At 53.8% G+C, this 17102-nt stretch overlaps 2 protein-coding genes across 2 annotated transcripts; one reads left to right on the top strand and one right to left on the bottom strand.

Annotated features, from left to right (window-relative positions):
- Window positions 1–14: 14 nt before the first annotated feature.
- On the top strand, window positions 15–8711 carry NCAPH (non-SMC condensin I complex, subunit H). Its single transcript, XM_010294941.1, has 16 exons — window positions 15–86; window positions 422–514; window positions 1537–1675; window positions 2211–2329; window positions 2661–2850; window positions 3421–3512; window positions 3658–3755; window positions 4336–4484; window positions 5031–5137; window positions 5588–5710; window positions 6033–6140; window positions 6838–7005; window positions 7331–7447; window positions 7696–7781; window positions 8112–8187; window positions 8652–8711. The coding sequence occupies exons 2-16, from the start codon at window positions 467–469 to the stop codon at window positions 8709–8711; spliced, it is 1680 nt and encodes a 559-aa protein (XP_010293243.1). The 5' UTR covers window positions 15–86; window positions 422–466.
- Window positions 8712–10256: 1545 nt separating this feature from the next.
- Window positions 10257–16882, bottom strand: LOC104626911 (STE20-like serine/threonine-protein kinase; the record flags this gene model as incomplete). Its single annotated transcript, XM_010294942.1, has 15 exons — window positions 10257–10364; window positions 10503–10647; window positions 10787–10842; window positions 10968–11153; window positions 11234–11358; window positions 11465–11594; window positions 11698–11877; window positions 12511–12634; window positions 13210–13340; window positions 13654–15303; window positions 15399–15509; window positions 15595–15676; window positions 15993–16187; window positions 16558–16630; window positions 16733–16882. Coding segments are annotated over 15 exons (3446 nt in total), but the record flags the coding sequence as incomplete, so codon positions are not given.
- Between the last annotated feature and the right edge of the window lie 220 nt (window positions 16883–17102).

Genomic DNA, 17102 nt, shown 5'->3' with positions numbered 1-17102 from the left:
AGGCATGGCTGCCGGCCCTCCCTCAGTGGACCAACGCTCAGATCTCGGACCACTACGGCACCTGCATCAAGCTCTCCACCGAGAACGTGAGTCGGGGAGAGCCTCGGGGAGGGCTCCTGATGCCGGCCGCTCTCACACCAGTGCTGTCTGGCCGTGGTTGCAAGGCCGGGAGGGATTTTAAACTCCTTGAGCCTTGGCTGTGCAGTCATTCTTCTTCCAAGCCCCCTGAGCCACATCCCTGATCCAAGCCACATCCAGGTCTGGGCTTCTCTTGCTGCCTTCCCAGCAGTAACAAAGTAGGACACGGCACAGACCATATCCCCTTGGTCTTGCTGTAAAGACACCCGTGGGATGAGGGTTCAGCCAGTTTTAACAGGTGTCATTTTCCAGAGGATCAATTCTGAGCTCTGCTTTGTTTCAGAAAATCACCACGAAGAATGCCTTTGGTTTACACCTGATAGACTATATGACCGAGATCCTGAAACAGAAGGACTCTCAACTGACCAACTTCAAGGTAAGAGGAATCACTGCCTGGTCACGGTGGTGCTTTCTCTCCGACTGACATTTAGCCTAAGGTTTAGTCAATAACAAACCTCAGATAACACTGAAGGTAACTGAGCTGGTTATTTCCACTAAAAATATCTGGTCGAGGCAGCGCAGTCACTTTTCGCAGAAGCTTACAGTGTTGAATCCTTTTGTATCACAGAAGTTAAAGGCTGAATCCTTTCAGTTATGGTCCTTCAAAAGGAGAGCTTGTTTAAAAGTATGACTTGTGAGGCTTCTGAGGTAAATACAGGGTGTTACAACCAGTGACAAAACAAGGCTGGAAAAGAAAGGATGTTAGTGTGGCTAACTCCTGGTGTAATTTTGATCCAGGATGGATCAGAATAAGAACTTGCTAGGGCAAAGACTTACTCACTATAATAGTTCACTCATGCTAGGAGGGAGAGCTGAATTCTTGGATGAATGAACAAATGAACGTGGCCTCAAGGAACCCCTGAGCTAGCTGTCGTATGGTTGATGAAACTGAGGAAGGGACAGGAAACAGTGCACTGGTTTTCAGTGGGTGGTCCTTCACCTTCCGGGGGGGGGGGTCTGTGATCAAAAAGGGCACTTGGCACCTCCGCTTCACATCGTTTGGCTTCGTAATTTGGGCAAATAGAATGATACCAAGAGGATGACCCAAAAGAAGGCATGAAGGAGAGAGGTCTCTTGGCAGGTGCAAATCTGCACCTTTCTGCTTCTTCCCATTGCTTCATCTTGGCACCTTTTTAAGCATTATTCTGTGTGATCCCTTCCAAAAGACCTGATAAAGCAAATGGTAGGCTCTGCCTAGGAAGACACATCTTGACCCCTGCTGTGCACCTAGGTCTCCAGTAGGTTTCGGAGTAAATCCTTTTCTGGTTGTTCGCAATTTTGCTTGTAATACAGAGCATTCAGAAATTCAGGTCCGCAGCTTGTCTTCTGTGTTTGCATCTTCTAGATGAGACTTTTTCCTTTCTAACAACAAATTTCATCCTTTGTTCATCCTGTCAGGTAGCTGCTGGCACGCTTGATGCCAGCGCAAAAATTTACGCTGTCCGCGTGGATGCGGTCCATGCAGATACCTACAAAGTTCTTGGAGGCTTGGGCAAGGACTCGGCACCTACGAAAAACGACGACAGCCCAGAAGGAGGTGTGCCATTCACTCATTTTCTGTTAAGCTGTTCCTGTTCCACCCGCGTGTAAGAGAATGTCCGTACATACATGGCACCCGTGAATTTCTAAACACTTTGTACATCTAGGGTACGGCTAACTTTATTTTTCAAGGGCTGGGAAATCCCAGATCAGGTTGCCTGGGCGCTTGAGCAGGGAGGGTTGAGATGAGAACCTGAATCTGTTGCTCAATCTTTTATTCAACGATTTGGCCCGTCAGATTTGAATGCAAAGCAAAGGTGGCCTAATCCGAAACATGAAAAATGAAGTGCCCCACTCTTCGCTGTCCTTTGTTTTGAAACAAAAATGTGCTGTGAAGATAGAGTCGATAAAAAGAAATGCAGCATCCAGACAATAAAACATTGGTGCTTCATGCTAACAGATACCTAACTGTGTAACTTCTTGCCCACTGGGTTTTTGTGTGTTCGTTGTACAAACTGAAGTAAAAGTTGTGCTACCTCCGTAGGGTATTTTAGCAAGTTTCCAAGTGTAACTTGTTCTTCTTTTCTTTTTAGAAGACAGCTCAGCTCCTGAGGCTGTCAAGAGAGTTCAGACAAAGAAAAAGCACTCATTCAAAACCATCGAGCAGAACTTGAATAACATCAATGTGTCGGAAGCTAATCGCAGATGTGAGGTGGGTGGAGGGGGGCTGCCGTAGCAGCTGCATTCTGCTGGAGGAAAGGAGATATTGCCTCATCTTTCTCATTTCTATTGTTTTCCTTATTGTGCATTCCTCTCTTTGGGTTCTAACATTCACATGCACGTCTGTGAATTCTGCTATTATAGCAAGATTGTTCCTAGTCACGTATATTCCTCCTGCGTGAGGCAGCTGTGAGAGCTCTCTCCTCACTGAAAAAGATGCAGGGTCATTCTCCCTTCGGATCTGTACTTCAAAGTCTCCTGCAGTGCTTCACCCCCTCTATCTACTCCATTCCTTGATTCTGTGCTTCATTCCGTACCTGTAGGTTGACCCCATGTTCCAGAAAACAGCCGCATCTTTTGATGAATGCAGCACAGCCGGCATTTTCCTCTCCAGACTGCATACCCAAAGCTGCCACAGTGAGCTCCTTTTTGACTCGAAGATCGTGCCTCTGCCTTCTTCAGAGACACTCACGCTGCCAAACTCTGATCCTGTGAAAGTGATGGATTTAAAACGTGAGTGCCAGTAACTGCTAAACAAAGGGGCTCATCCAGACCTTTTGATCCTTTTCATCTCCCAAGTGTGTCTCAGCCAGCTTGACTTGTGCTTTTGTTGACCACTTGGCTACCCTGTGGCACAATTGCTCTGATTCTGCTCAAGTTGAGACTGGTTGCTGGAAAAACAGGACCTTTGTAGGTTTTAGATCGCTACGTGTAGCTTAATCTCTGCCAGATCTGTCACACAGCACGTATACGTGGTCTGAGCTGTGCAACAGTTGAGGTTAGTGTGCTCCAGGTTAAGGACTGATCTTCTTAGAGTGTTTTGAGTCTGTACATGCTACCAAACCCTGCTGCTCTGATAAGATTTCCAGCGTTTATGCCCACCCTCGAGTTAGGGTAGCAATTGAACTCTCCCTTGCTTCTGAGAAATGAGCTCGACTGCTTTTGCAGTGACCGCTGCACTGCCCTACATGCAAGGAGGGCCGCCTACACATGTGGCTTTAAGAATGATTAATGGCACTTGTTTTAGCTGCTGGTTGCTTCATCTTATATCTAATCTCTTCCCTTTGCTCCCCTTGTCTCTAGCCCTGCTAGTGCAGTGCCTTGAAAAACGCCCCATCTGCTCTTCGCTGGCTGGTTTCCAGTTTACAAAGTGGGATGCTGAATCCCACAATGAGGTACGTTTGGTAGCTCTGTGCCAGGTGGGATACTGAAGCTGTATTCTGTGCTTACCTCCAGAGATACACAGGGCAGTGCGATGCTGCGCAGCAAGGCTGCTGATATCCTGCAATTTCTTTTCCTGAGAGCTTTTTTCTCCTACAGTCAGTGTCAGCCTTATTGGATAAATTTAAGAAGAGTGACCAAGTGTTTGATATCAACGCGGAGATCAACAGTGATGTGGAAGACTGTGTTCCCACCCTGCCAGATGACGACTTCAATTCTGACTCCCCGAGGAATACAGTAGCAGACAAGATTGGGGAATTCACAGAAAACCTCAAGTCCTTTGAAACAATCCACAACAGCAAGAGGTAAGTAGTCACTGAAAATCTATAGCTTGCTTTGATAGCAAGCAACAACTTCTGGCAGCTCTCTGGGGAATAGATTATTTACTGTATACACGTTTCCCATCTGGCTATAGCTTGCTTTCTGTTCAAGTTTCAAGTACTTTCAGGAATGCATTACAGTAATTTCTCTACCCTCCAAGAGGACCTTTTCGTATGGTCACATCTGCCCAGTGACTGCTTGTCTGCTCACTCTGCTCCCCAGTTTCCAGCCTGCCCTTCAGCAGGGCCACCTCTGTTTTTGCAGCAGCCTCATGGACTCCAGACAGTGCAACACCCACAGTACCGTTCGCTGATTAAAGAGCAGGAGTCCTGCACACATGCCGGCAGAGGGAGCGGGCAATGGCTGTACCGAGCTGATCTGGATATGAAATGCACACTCAGGCCTGGTGCATGCCAAAGAAATTATTTCACTGAGCAGCACGTGTGCTCTTTCCAGAATTGATGCGGTTCCTTTTGGAGAGGGAGACATCGGGACCATGTGCCTTCATCTCTCCATGAAACCAGGGGAATATTCCTACTTCAGTCCCCGAACTCTGTCAATGTGGGCTGGCCCAGAGCACTGGCGTTTCAAACCTCGACACAAATGTATGTATTTAGAGACTGCTCTCTCTTTTGCCATATCAGCTCATAGATACAGATGCAGCTACTGGCAGGTCCTGCTTACCTTTGGAGATGGCTGCCATCTGAGTTGTAAAGTAGGGACAGTAAAGAAGGGGGCAAGCCTGTGTGGCTCTTTTCTAGCCAGCTGGGAAGGAGCACTGAGCTCAAGACACCAGGAAGGCTCTCAGTCATATGTGGATTCTTTGGTGTCTAACATATTCTTTATTGTTTGCTTAAAGTTGAGGGGGTGTCTTTCACTGCAGCAACAGGAGATACTAGCACTAATACAGCTCCTGCTGTTCTTTCCTAACTCATGCATAAAACCTGAAGATTAAATTACACTTTCTGCTTCTATAAAAAGGTATCATCCCTTTAAAACATGAAGCTGAGAACAACACCTATCACTTTTCTGTAACAAAGGGGAAAGTCCTTGTGGGTGACCTTACTGTGTGGAGGAGATGCTCAAGATAGGAGCGAGCTTGTTGTTCTTACTCTGTCACGAAGCACTGACAGTTTCCTTCCTTTCTGCAGCAGAGGCTGACTCTGAAAAAGAGACCAAGAAAAGGTGTGCAAAGAAAGCGTTTGAAATGAACTTTGATGAGGATATTGACTTTGAGGCATATTTCCGTAAGACCAAGGTATGTGCTGAGTTTCTGCCTCTTTCTGCTCTCTCTTTTGCCATACCAGTGTGTCTTGGAACTGTCTTCTGCAAATGGCTCATCTCATGCTCCTGTGAAACTGGCTCTGTACACCCAACATCATGGTATGTTCCTCGGTGCACGGTCTTCTGACTCCAGGTCACGCTACAAGTAGAGAGTGTTACTAACCTTGGGGTGGAGAATCAGGCTGGATTCTTCCTGGCTTATACCCTGTCGGTCAAAGAGACCCTGCAGGTCCAGCTGTGTGTCCCAGGGTACTGCGCAGAAGCCACTGGGTGCACTGGCTGGACCAGCGTGGAACTCCTCTTTGGAGGCAGCTCAGAACTTGCCCCCTTTCAGATGAAGACCTGTGTCCAAAGCACTTATTTGTGCATTAATCTTCTGAATAGTGGATAGCTCATGGGTAACGGTATATATTACCTTCCTCAGGCATCTGTAACTCTAGCCAAATCTGTTCTGGAAAGCCAGAATGTGAAGAGCACCACGCTTCCCACGGACTTCAACTATGACCCTAACAACATTCTCCAGCTGTTCCTCAAACCGGCTGTTAAGGTAAGAGTCTTCTCTAAAAGCCTGTTGGCAATAATTCCATGCACAAAACCACTCTTCGCCAAATGCTTGAAGTGTTTTGGGATGCTCCCCACGGCGGGAGGCAGGCCAGTGTGTCTCACGGAACTGACCTGCCTGTCGATGCCGAAGTAGCTGTGCTTAGCTGTTGTGCTCTACAAGGGGTTCGCTAGAGGGCTGGTATGTGAGGAAGAGGAAGAGCCAGCAGGCTGGATAAAGGGGAGGTGATGAAGGAACAAGGCACAGGCATTGCTTGGGGAAGTATTTAGAGTTTTTGCTTTCCTGACCCCTGGTCTTGTCTCTGTAGCTTTGCAGGACATCTGAACCGGACAGCTCATTGGATCACGAAGATGAGATCAACGAGTACGATTACAACAACCCCAATGACACCTCCAATTTCTGCCCTGCATTGCAGGTAAATGGAACGTGAATATTTCCTTCTGTTGCCTATATTTGATATGTGATGGGAATAATTTAGGAATAATCTGTGTCTAGGATTAATTACTCGAGAAAAAGAATTGGAGCTGCAGATCATGACAAAGCTGCAGGAGTCTCTGCATGCACTCCTGTCCCCTCAGTCTAAATGACATCAACCAAACTCTCTGTCTTTGGTGTTTGCCAGCCAGTTTGCTGCAGAAACTCCATCACGGCCTTTTCCATACACCTGTGCCCTAAAGTAGGAGTAAATGCCATTGCTCACCTCTGCAGTCATCTAGTCATCTCTACACAGTGAGGTTTGCTCCTAGCTGTTTGGAGCTCCTGTTGAAATAGATTTCTTCTAAAGCTTCAGCTTTCTGCCAGATCAGTGCTGCCTCTCGAGTGTGTTTGTGACAAGTCTCGGCTGGTCCCACACTGGCAGAAGAGCCCTTGTCTCTGTTACCATTCTGTGTAGAAGTCTTGATAGTCTGCACTCTAGATCTCTCTTGGGTTTAGCCTTAGCCCAGCCTAAGGGCTGTGGGGAGAGGCTGAATAAGAACATGTTCCATGGGGAAGGTGGGCGGGTATCGCCACCCTCCTGAGAGGTGGGTGCTCTTGTTATCTTTGTGCCGGACATCTCTGGCTCCTCAAAGATGTCTCTGGGTGGTCTCACTGCTGTATCTCTTCTTGATCAGGCTGCAGACAGTGATGATGATAATGACATCGTTAAATTCATGAGCCAGACTGGGGAGTTCAACCTTACTGCCCACCCTGAGGGTCAAGATGCTGAGCTCAACAGGGTTGTCGGCAATGATGATATCACAACGTACGGAGAGCTGAACCTCATTGCTGAGCCCCAGAAGGTAAGGACTTGTGTTGTCACCAAGCTGTGAACTGCTCACTGGGCAGATCTGGAGCAAAGCCTCTCAACACCTCGGGTGGTTAGAAGTCCTGAGACAGCAGTTTGCCTGGTGCAGGGTCTCCCAGGTTTGCCACTGGCCACTTTATTCCCAGATGAACCCTTGTGTAAGAAGAGGGAATTAAAAATCAAAGGTTTAGTAGTAAGATAGCATTCACCATTATTCCCAAGGAGAACTATGTTTTGATTGTTCCTGTGGACCTGATTGAGGATAGTGCTGCTACATCCGCTCAATTGCTCTCAATGAACCCTGGACTTCTCTTCCTCAGGTCAATAAGATAGCAATTCAGTATGCAAAGACAGCCAAGAAAATGGACATGAAGCGCTTGAAGAAAAACATGTGGGAACTCTTGACCGATGGACAGAAGAAAGAAACAGTGGCAGAGGTGAGTGCAGGGGAAGCCAGTACCTCAGCCGGCCCGAGGATAAGAGAAAGCCCTGCAGGTAACTGTGCTTAACTCCTGCGGAGACAGTCTTGGGCAGGTTTAGCAGCAGCTCCTTTCTACTAGTCTTGCTCCCATGGGATGGTTGGTAAGGACAGACTGAGTGTAACTTGCAGTGGTTTTTTTCTGAACACAAGGCTGAATACTGGGGAGCAAACTGTCTCGGCAGTGTCTGTCTTTTTGCTAAATAGATGGAAGATGCAGAGAAAGAGAAGGACACATCAGTGGTAGCAGGAGAGAAGGTCTTCAGCGGCATCACAAAGGAACTGCTTCACAGGTAGAGAGGCCCTAAAAAGGGTTGGACTGAAGATGGGGGACAAACTTTAGCTGAGCTTGGGCAAACGCTGACCCCTCTGTGTCTATTACAACCTGCTGACTGAACCCTGATGGGAAAAAAAATCTCTTCTCTTGCTCTCTGGCTTTGCCTGGGGTTGCTACAGGTTGCATTCAGCTTGGCAAATTCTTTGCTACCGGGAGGGGAAAGGTAGAGAAAACCAGATCGCTGGGGAAGACCTGATCTTTGGTGACCTGGTCCTTGCAGGCATGCTCTGTCCATCGGGTTTCAGTAGGCTCTGGCCATCCTAACCGCCTCCCTTCTCTTTTGTAGGCTGCCTTCTGCGATGGCTAACAATCTGTCTGTCCCCTTGGCCTTCACTTGCCTCTTGCATTTGGCAAATGAGAAGGTAAGCACAGCATACTCACAGGAGACCTGGTAGGAGCAGTGGGCAAAACGCGCAGTGAAGAGCACCGGGAGCCAGGCCCTTTTCTTGCTACATCAGGACTTCTCAGCTTAAGTCCCAGTTTCATGCTTATAGTGAACATAAATCAGGCTAGTGCTCTGGGAACGAGACCCTGAGCACTCGTAGCATTTCCAGCCTAACTGCTGTCTGTCCTTCCTTGTCCTTGGGTCTGGCAGCAGAGGGGTGAGCACTTTGTTGCTCCGTGTTGTTCTAAGCGTTGCGCGCCTTTCAGACTCCAAAGCAACAAGTCGATGGGAAGCCTCGGTCTTGTGTATGCTGTTGGTGACAGAAGGGGCTGGGCTGTTCTGAACCTCCCTTGTGTGGGTTTTTTTTTTATGCCAGGCCTTCAGACTCAGAGGGGAAGAGTCTGGCTTTGTCGAACTTAAGCTTTTATTTTACATTCCCAGAATCTGAAGCTGGAGGGCACAGAGGACCTGTCTGATGTCCTAGTGAAACAAGGCAACTGAGCCCTGTGCGGATCAGACCACCGGGACTGACCCCCAGGACAGAGGTCAGCTTCCCCAGCTGACCAGTGCTCCCTCTGGACTGTCTCATCAGTGGCAGATATTTTCTCCTCCCAGCACCGTTGCTGAGAAATTCCGCTGGTCTCTGCCTCTCAGGAAGACTTAAATCAAGGATATACCTACCTAAACATAGGACCCGTACAGATGGACGGTTGCAGCTCAGCCTGCCTGGCTCCTGCCATCTTCAATCTATCGGCTCTTTCCTGGCTCTGGGTAGCAGAGTTTATCCATCTCACTGTGAACCACCAGGGCCTGCTAGCAAAAGGATCCTCTCTGTGTCACTCACTATCTGTAACTCCCAGTTCGTGGACTGACTGTTATTCATGTCTCCAGTTCCTCCTGTAGTCCTGTTCATCCCCTGAAATGATTTACCTTTTATACTGATCTTAAGGATAATAAATTGCTACAGACTTTGTAGATGGGCCTTTGAGATGGGGGAGGAGTAGTCTTCAAAAGAGGAGAGAGGTTAAAATAACACAAGTGTTGGGGCAGCTCCCCAGAGAAAGGTGAGCCAGGAGTCATGGGGCATTGCACGGCCAGAGCATCACCAGCCAGGTCCAGTCCTCTAGTGCCTGAACAATCAGCAGGACCAACCTGGAGATGGTGGCCAGGTTCAACCAAGAGTGGAGATCACCAGGCAAGTTCATGGTGCTGAAGCAGATGCAAGATCAAGCCAGGAAGTCAGGCTGCAGGTCAGGATTGGGTTCAAAGGGGTGAGGCAGGGCAACCACCACTCCCAACACAGCTCAGGCAGGGACTGAAGCCCTTGAGCTGAGCTTCAGTGGAGCCCCTGGGCCATGGGTGTGGGGGTCAAGGCCCCTTGTGAGGCTGGTCAAGGCCATTAGGCCTTATTAGTGCCCTCAGGGCCCTGACGAGGTGGGCAGAGAAGAGCTCTGTGCAGGGTGGTGGAGCCTAGATCTGGCTAGAGCCAGGCCTAGGTGCTGGCCCTGTGCTGCCAACTCTGCCCCCGAGGGCAGCTCTGGGCCAGAGGCTGGGCACAGGACCCCCCCTCCCCGAGAGCTGGCCTGAAGGGGCAGGTTGGGGGCACAGGGCATGCTGGTGGGGCACGAGGCAAAGGTTTTTCAGTAAAATAGTGACAAAACGGGGACTTTCTTCAAGAAAGGATGTATTTCTTTGATTTGCAATTCAGCTGAGGGAAGGTCCACAGGGGAAGCGCCACCAACCCCCTGCCCCGTATCCACTGCTTTGAGACCAGTGGGGGAGACTTCCCGAGGGGTTTTTGGGGCTTCACCCCAGCCCCTCCAGCACAGTGAAGGTGGGCTTGAGCACAGCCACATCTGCCACCCCCAGGCTCCGTACCACATCCTGGCGCTGCCCAGCTGGCGGCCCCTTCCCCCCAGGGCAGCTGCCCCTTGCATTGCCTTTGGGATCCTTCAGTCCCATCTCCCACAAGAGCCGCGAGACTGGTCCAGTAATCTGAGATCCAGTAATCTTGAATAAAGACCTCGAGTCAGCTGCAGCGTAGCATCAGGAGGGGAGGTGGAAGAAGCGGGTGATTCTGTTGCTGCTGTGGGTGCCCTGCAGCCCTCCTCGCCGCTGCGCCGGCAGCGCGTTCCCCAGTTCCTTCTCCAGCATCTGGAGGAGAGAAGCAGCGCTGCCGTGGTCCGTGCTCCACAGCGCGGGAGCTTGCAGTGGGGAGAGGCAGCCCTCCGTCGCATCCTGTGAGCCGGACCAAGACGCGGAGGAGATGCTTTGGGCTGCAGGACCACTCACCTCCTTGCGGGCAGCCAGCCGCTGCTTCCACTCGCCGAGCTCCATCGTGTGCTCCTGGTCCAGCCGCCCCAGCTGCCTCCTCTCCTGCTCTGCCAGGAGGTGCATCTTCTCGCTCTGGGAGAGGGGAGGTGGGAAGGGGAAGGTGCTCGAGGAGAGGCGGTAGCAGGGGTGCGGAAAGCCCCCGGGGGGATAGTTTTGCAGTGGTCCCCAGTACCTGCATGTGCTCCAGCTCTGCCAGGCTCTCAGCCTGCTGCTGCTGCAGTTGCTGCAGCTGCTGCGCCTGCTGTTCCTGCTGCTGCTGTGCCTGCGCTCGCTGCCGCCTCTCCTCCTGCTTCATGAACTGTGGTGGGGGACAGCCTGTGTCACCCTCCCTTCCCCCAAAAGCCATCACTTACAGCTTTCTTCGGGGACTTTCCCCATACTTTGTGCTGGGCAACCTCGCTGGCCCTGAACAGGTCTGTGTACCTGCTTGGCCCTCTCCCTCTGCCTGGCCCCATTAGCCTCCTGGAGCTTCAGGTTGTCCTTGAAGAGGGCCAGGCGGATTTTGGCGTCGCAACGTTGGCTTTTCAGCAGCTGAGCCCGCTCCTGTGCCTGCTGGCTCCTCAGATCCTCCAGCAAGAGCTGGTGGAAGCGGTTCATCCTCTCCGTCTCCTGGGGAAGGGGCAGGACCGTGAGCTGGGAGAGGGAGACCTGAGGTTCTGGGGGAGCCCCACCAGCGGTTCCCACCTCACCTTCTCATGGCGCTTGTGGAGCTGCTGCCGCTGCAGTGTGTGCTGCTCCTTCACCTGCTGCCTGAAGAGCTGGTACTTCTCCTGCAGGTGCCTTTGCTCCATGCTCCACACCACCGACTCGCGGGCTGCCAGGCAAGACCACAGCACTGTGACCACCTCCAAGAACCCCAGCCAGAGCCCCTGCTCCCCTTCCCAAGAACCCTCCATCCTCTTCCTCCCAGCCCAGTCCACCTCTCCTGAGGCTATGGATCTTGCTGGTGCACTCCCAGTCAATGGACGTCATCTTCTTCTTGTGCTCCTGGACGACCCTCTGCAGGGCTGCATTGAGTTCCTCCTGCTGCTGCTGCAGGAACCGCTGCTCCTGTGACAAGCAATGGAGGAGCTTCATCCCAGCACCCAGGGGAGATGGCTCCCCACCTCCTGGTGGCATGGCTCGGGGAGCCAGCATTGCCCCAGACCCTCACCTCTCTCCCATCGCCCTTCAGCTCTTGCGTCCTCCTCCTGCAGTCCTTCTCCTGGAGGGACTTGAGGCACTTGGCCTCATCACGCAGCCTCACCGTGTACTCGAGCTCCTGGCGCTCCTTCAGCTGCCGGTAGTGCCGCTCCAACCTCTCCATCTCCCGGTCATAAAATTCCTTCTTGCTCTGCCATGCAGATATGGTTAACAGGGCTGCAGGGACCAGAAGAAATGGCCACCGAAGCAACCAAACCCTCCCCAGACCCTGGTGTCTCACACAGTGGGACGCCAGCACCCCCTTGCATGGGCCAGGATCTTGTGTCCCTCTCTGACCATCTCATGGCACCAAGGAACAGAATCTCAGAATCACTAAGGTTGGAAAGGACCTTCAAGATCATCAAGTCCAACCATTAATCCAGCACCACCGTGTCCCCTAAACCATGTCCCCACGTGCCACGGCCACACGTTTTTTGAACACTTCCAGTGATGGTGACCCCACCACCTCCCTGGGCAGCCTGTGCCAATGCTTGACCACTCTCTCAGTGAAGATGTTTTTCCTAATCTCCAATCTAAACCTCCCCTGGCACAACGGGAGGCCATTTCCTCTTGTCCTGTCGCTGGTTACTTGGGAGAAGAGACCAACCCCCACCTCACTACAACCCCCTTTCAGGCAGTTGTAGAGAGCGATGAGGGCTCCCCTCAGCCTCCTCTTCTCCAGACCGAACACCCCCAGTTCCCTCAGCCGCTCCCCATCAGACTTGTGCTCCAGACCCCTCCCCAGCTCTGTTGCCGTCTCATCTTTGGACGATGATCCGCTTACCGTCATCTCCTGCTCGATGTGACGAAACATCTGCTCCCGCCGCTGGTGAAACTTCTGCTCCAGCTGGCTCTGAGCTCGCTGCTCTTCCTTCTGCAGCACTCGCAGCTCACGGAGTTCCTGGCGCCTAAAGGTTTGGGGAACGGGGCTGAGAGGGGGCCGAAGGTGGCCCTGGAGGCACCTCTCTCTCCCAGCATGGCTAACTTGGAGGTCTCTAAAGAAAGGGAGAAGCTCAGCCCTGGTGCAGCTTCATGGGGAAGACTTGGAAGATGGGATGCATGTTGGGTCCGTGGTGGCCACACTCCCAAGCTCAGCTGATGTCGCTGCCCCCCATCTCCATCCTACCCCACCCATCTCACATCCCTAGGCGATGTGAGACCTTATGGGGAAGATCTTCCCCTCTTCTTTCCTTAAGCTGGCTGCTGGACACACCAGATATGGGGCTGAACAACATTTTGGCTCCTTGTATGTCCCTGCTGCGCAGCGCTGAGGATGCAGGGAAGGGCTTGCTCATGCTGGAGCAGACCCTGGCCAGGGAGGCAGATGGGTTTTCCAAGTGTGGAGGTCAAGCACTTGTGCTTTGCACAGAGCCCCACAGGCCCATCCTCCCTCCTGCACCCTCTCCCCTTTGCCCCTGGTCCTTCTTGGCCAAAAATGGGTGGAAGATGCCTGGCGGCCCCTCCGCTTACCAGCATCACTCACCGAGCCGAACGCACCATCTCATCCCTTGCCGCAGCCTTGACGATGGTCCTGGCGGTCGTCACGCTCACCTCCTCCCCGTCTACCACAAACCTCCGGGTTTTCTTGACCGTCCTTCGGAGCAAGGCAGGTTCCTGCAACTGGGAGCAAAGGTTTGAGCTCAGATGGCCCAAGACTACATAAACCCAACATGGGAGCCCATGCAAGGGGCACAGCTTTACATGGCCACGTTACCTGCAAGCTTCTCACCTGCTGGGCTTCCCTGGCAGAGGGGAAAGGCTGCGGTGCTGCAGGGAGGGCGCTTGGACCTTGTACATCTGCAAGGTTTTTCACAGGGGATGGGTCCTCTCCTTGCTTTGACGTGATGGATGGATCTGGTGTGTTCCCTGCTTCCCACACTGCCCATGCCTGGGAAGAGGTGTGAACAAGGGTGGCATCAAAGCTCACGGTCTTTGTGGCATTTGGATGTCCACCAAAGGCCTCCTGGGGCTCTGGCACTGCTCCATGACCCTCCAAGTCACCCATCTCCTCTCCAGGTCCATCCCTTGATGGCTTTTCAGGAGCGGGAGCAACGTGCACCCCTTCTCCAAGCTCTCCATCATTTCCATCTTGTCCTCTCCAGCCATTCCCATGAGAAGCCCTTGGCTGGTTGTTTCTGGGGTTGCTTTCCACTTTCTCTTCTGTTTCTTCAACAGGCCCCAGGATCTCCCCAGGGGACGAATCCTCCACTGAATTTTGGGCCTCCTCGCTTGCTGGTCCTTCTCCTGCACACGCTGCAGAGGCTGCCTCCAGTTCCTCTCCTGCCAGCATCCCTTCCCCCGGGCTGGCTGCATCTCCCGCTGCATTACGGTCTCCAGTCAAACACCCTTTTACATCCTCTTCCAATTTCACTTCTGCTGGCACCAGGGCTTCCTCGGGAGAAGTTTTGGCCCCAGTTTCAACATCGTCTGTGGCTTCCTCCTCATTCCTCCCCACCTCCCACTCAGCAAGGTCCAGGGGGTCAGTGATGGGCTCGCACACGGCTGAGTTTCTCTCCTCACCATTCCTCACTCCCGCGGGGGGCTCCTGCCACCCCTTGAGCATGTCTGACCCCACCACTACCTCCTCCGTCACACTGGGCATCAGCGGTTCTTCACTCCATGGCACCCTCTCCTCCACTGGCTCAGTCTCCCCAGACTCTCCAGCACCCTCAGGTCCCATGGGTGCCATCCCTGCTCCATCGCTATCCTTCTCAAGGCCACCTTCAGCCCCAGTGGGGCCAACCTCAAACCTCAGGTCTAGCAACGACCAAGTAACCCGGTGCTGATGCTCTGCCAGCCACTTGAAGCTCTGGGTTTTGGTCCCCATCGTCCACAAGTCCAGCGCTGCCACCAGCTGCCCCACGGCCGAGCCTCTGCACCAGTCCCCACCCATGGGTGCAGGCAGGGCCAGCAAGGTATGAGTAGGGTCTCTGCTTGACTCCTTTTTTGCATTGCTTTTGGGGTTCAAAACAGGGCTCAGCTGGGATGCAAGCCATCCCTCTGCGGGCATTTTGGCCACGGGTGGTGCGTCAGCACCTTGGCTTTCCTCCTGGGGTTCTGCCTTAGGTCCAACCTGCTTCAGCTCTTGAAGTTCAGCAAGGTCTCCTGCCCGCCGTGGCCACGAGGGGAGCCCAGCCATGTTGCAGGGCATCCCCAGCGAGCTGCTCTCCTCCTCTGGACACCCTTGAACTTCTCCACCTGCCTCTGCTGGGACTGATGTCCCCTGAGGAGCATCCAGCACCGTCTTCTCCAACCCACTCGTCTCTGCTCCGTGCTGCTCCTTAGCTGTTTCTTGGGACTTCATCCCTCCAAAAAATGACCTGCGCCGCATCAGCTTCAGAAACTCGGACGGCCTCTTCGCAGGGAGCCTCACGGAGCCTGCCGGCTCGGGCGAGGACCTCCTCCTCATTTGCTTCAAGAAGTTGGATGCTCTCTTGGTCCTGGGCTCTGCCACCACCTGGACGTCGGATGGGACATGCGGCTCCTCACTGCCTCTCCCCTCGGCGTCCAGGGGCTGCGGCTCCAGGGACCCCCCTGGGGTCAGGGGGCAGGAGGACCCTCCATGCTCCTGCCCAGGCTGTGGGGTGGACAATGGGAGAGGAGGTGAGGCTCAACGAGCTCATGGAAAGGGTTGGAGGGATCTTGCACCCCAGCTGGCTGCTACTCACGCACCAAGGGGACCAGATCTCCCTCCTCATCCTCTTCCTCCAGCACATCAGCCCGGGCTTCAGCCACCAGCTCCCGGAGTGGCCGCTTGTCAGAGATGCCCGCCACAAACGGGTGCTGGGTAGGAGCAAGGGAGGTGATCAGGACCAGCACCTGGGATGGGTCCCACCACCCTGGGCAGGTGGCAATGGGTGCTACCCACCTGCAGGAGCTGGCTGGCCGACCACCGCGCCTCAGGGCTCTTCTCCAAGGATTTCCTCAGGAAATCCTTGAAGTCTTCAGACCTGTGGGATGGCTCCTGTGAGCACAGGGCCAGAAGCTCCCCATCACCCCCACAGAGCCTGGGACACTCCGGCTCTGCTAGCACCTTGGCAGGAGGTCCCCGCCCCAGTGCTGCCCACTGGTGCCACCTTCTGCGGGCAAAAGTGGTGTGATGGGTACCCATGGTACCACCTCTGGAGCTGTGCTTGGAGGAATCACAACCAGCATCACTTATGGTCCAGGAGCCCGCCCCAGCTGCCCAGACGTGGCTTCAAGCAGGAGCTGCCCCATGGAACAACCCCACCGGTGTTGGAGTGACCTCTCCGCACGGGGACTCACCACCTCTTGGGGTGACGCAGGGTGGGCGGCTGGGACTTGGCGATCTTCAGCAGCACCCGGAGGGGGTTCAGCTCGTGGTAGGGGGGCTCCATCTCGGCCATCTCGATCAGCGTGATGCCCAGTGACCAGATGTCAGCCTTGTAGCCGTAGGGGCTCTCCTTGGATGTCTCACACTGCACCACCTCCGGGGCCATCCTGCGCATGGGGAGAGGGGAAGAGGTCCAGCTTGCCCTGGGCCGAGGGCTAGTGTCTCCCCCTGAAACCAAACGCAGGTGCCATCCCCTCCAGAGACAACCCTACAGGCAGAAGAGGTGAGGTTCGACCCCAACTCCTCCAACGCTAGCCCAGGAGGGCTTGCACCCACCAGCACCCCACATGTCCTCTCCGTGGAGTCTCACCCTACAGAGAAGCCCACCCTGGAGCCGGTGTTGGCTGGAGGAGAAAAGATCTGGTTTCTTGAGATGTTCCTGGTGTCAAGGAGCCGCAGGAGGAGCGGGATACCTGGGCTCCCCCAGCCCACGCTCCCAAATCCCACCGTCCCCAGGCATTTCTGCCCCACACCTACCAGTACGGGGTGCCGATGAAGGACACCCGGCGCTGGACGGTGCTGGAGTTTTTGGCCGAGACACCGAAATCGGCTGCAGAGCAGAAAGCGGCTGTGAGAGAGGATCCCTGGAGCAAAGCATCCCTGCGGCTTCGCTCCCGGCCTCCCTCTGCCCCGCGGGGCCCCTGGGACTCACCCAGCTTGACGTCCCCGTCGAGGGTGAGCAGGACGTTGCCAGCCTTCACGTCCCTGTGGATGATCTTGCGGCCGTGCAGGTACTGCAGTGCCAGCAGCAGCTGCTTGCAAGCCGCTCGGATCTGCTCCTCCGTCAGCCCTTTCTCCAGCTCTGCCGTTAGCGCCAACGAACCCTGTCGCTAACGATGCCCGGCACCCCCGCAATCCCGGGGGGTGCCCAGGGGAAGATGCACCCCAACCCATCCTCCCTCCTGGAGACGCTGCGCAAGCCCAGGACTCCCTTCCACGCCGTGAAATTTGGTGATCTCACCCCAGACCCTCTGAGCGCCGCGCACCGGCCGGAAAAAAAACATCTGTTTACCCAAAATCGC

The sequence above is a fragment of the Phaethon lepturus genome, unplaced genomic scaffold (assembly GCF_000687285.1).
Source record: "Phaethon lepturus isolate BGI_N335 unplaced genomic scaffold, ASM68728v1 scaffold36109, whole genome shotgun sequence".
NCBI classification, from domain to species: domain Eukaryota; kingdom Metazoa; phylum Chordata; class Aves; order Phaethontiformes; family Phaethontidae; genus Phaethon; species Phaethon lepturus.
The sequence above is the reverse complement of the archived record's forward strand: the minus strand, read 5'-3'. Positions and strand labels throughout refer to the sequence as shown.

What these genes read in the sequence shown, in the direction of transcription:
- NCAPH (XM_010294941.1), top strand. Translation starts at nt 467, where the DNA reads ATGACCGAGATCCTGAAACAGAAGGACTCTCAACTGACCAACTTCAAG. An exon ending in ATGCTGAATCCCACAATGAG is followed by an intron (nt 3,513 to 3,657) that starts GTACGTTTGGTA and finishes TTTCTCCTACAG; the next exon opens with TCAGTGTCAGCCTTATTGGA. An exon ending in TTTCAAACCTCGACACAAAT is followed by an intron (nt 4,485 to 5,030) that starts GTATGTATTTAG and finishes TCCTTTCTGCAG; the next exon opens with CAGAGGCTGACTCTGAAAAA.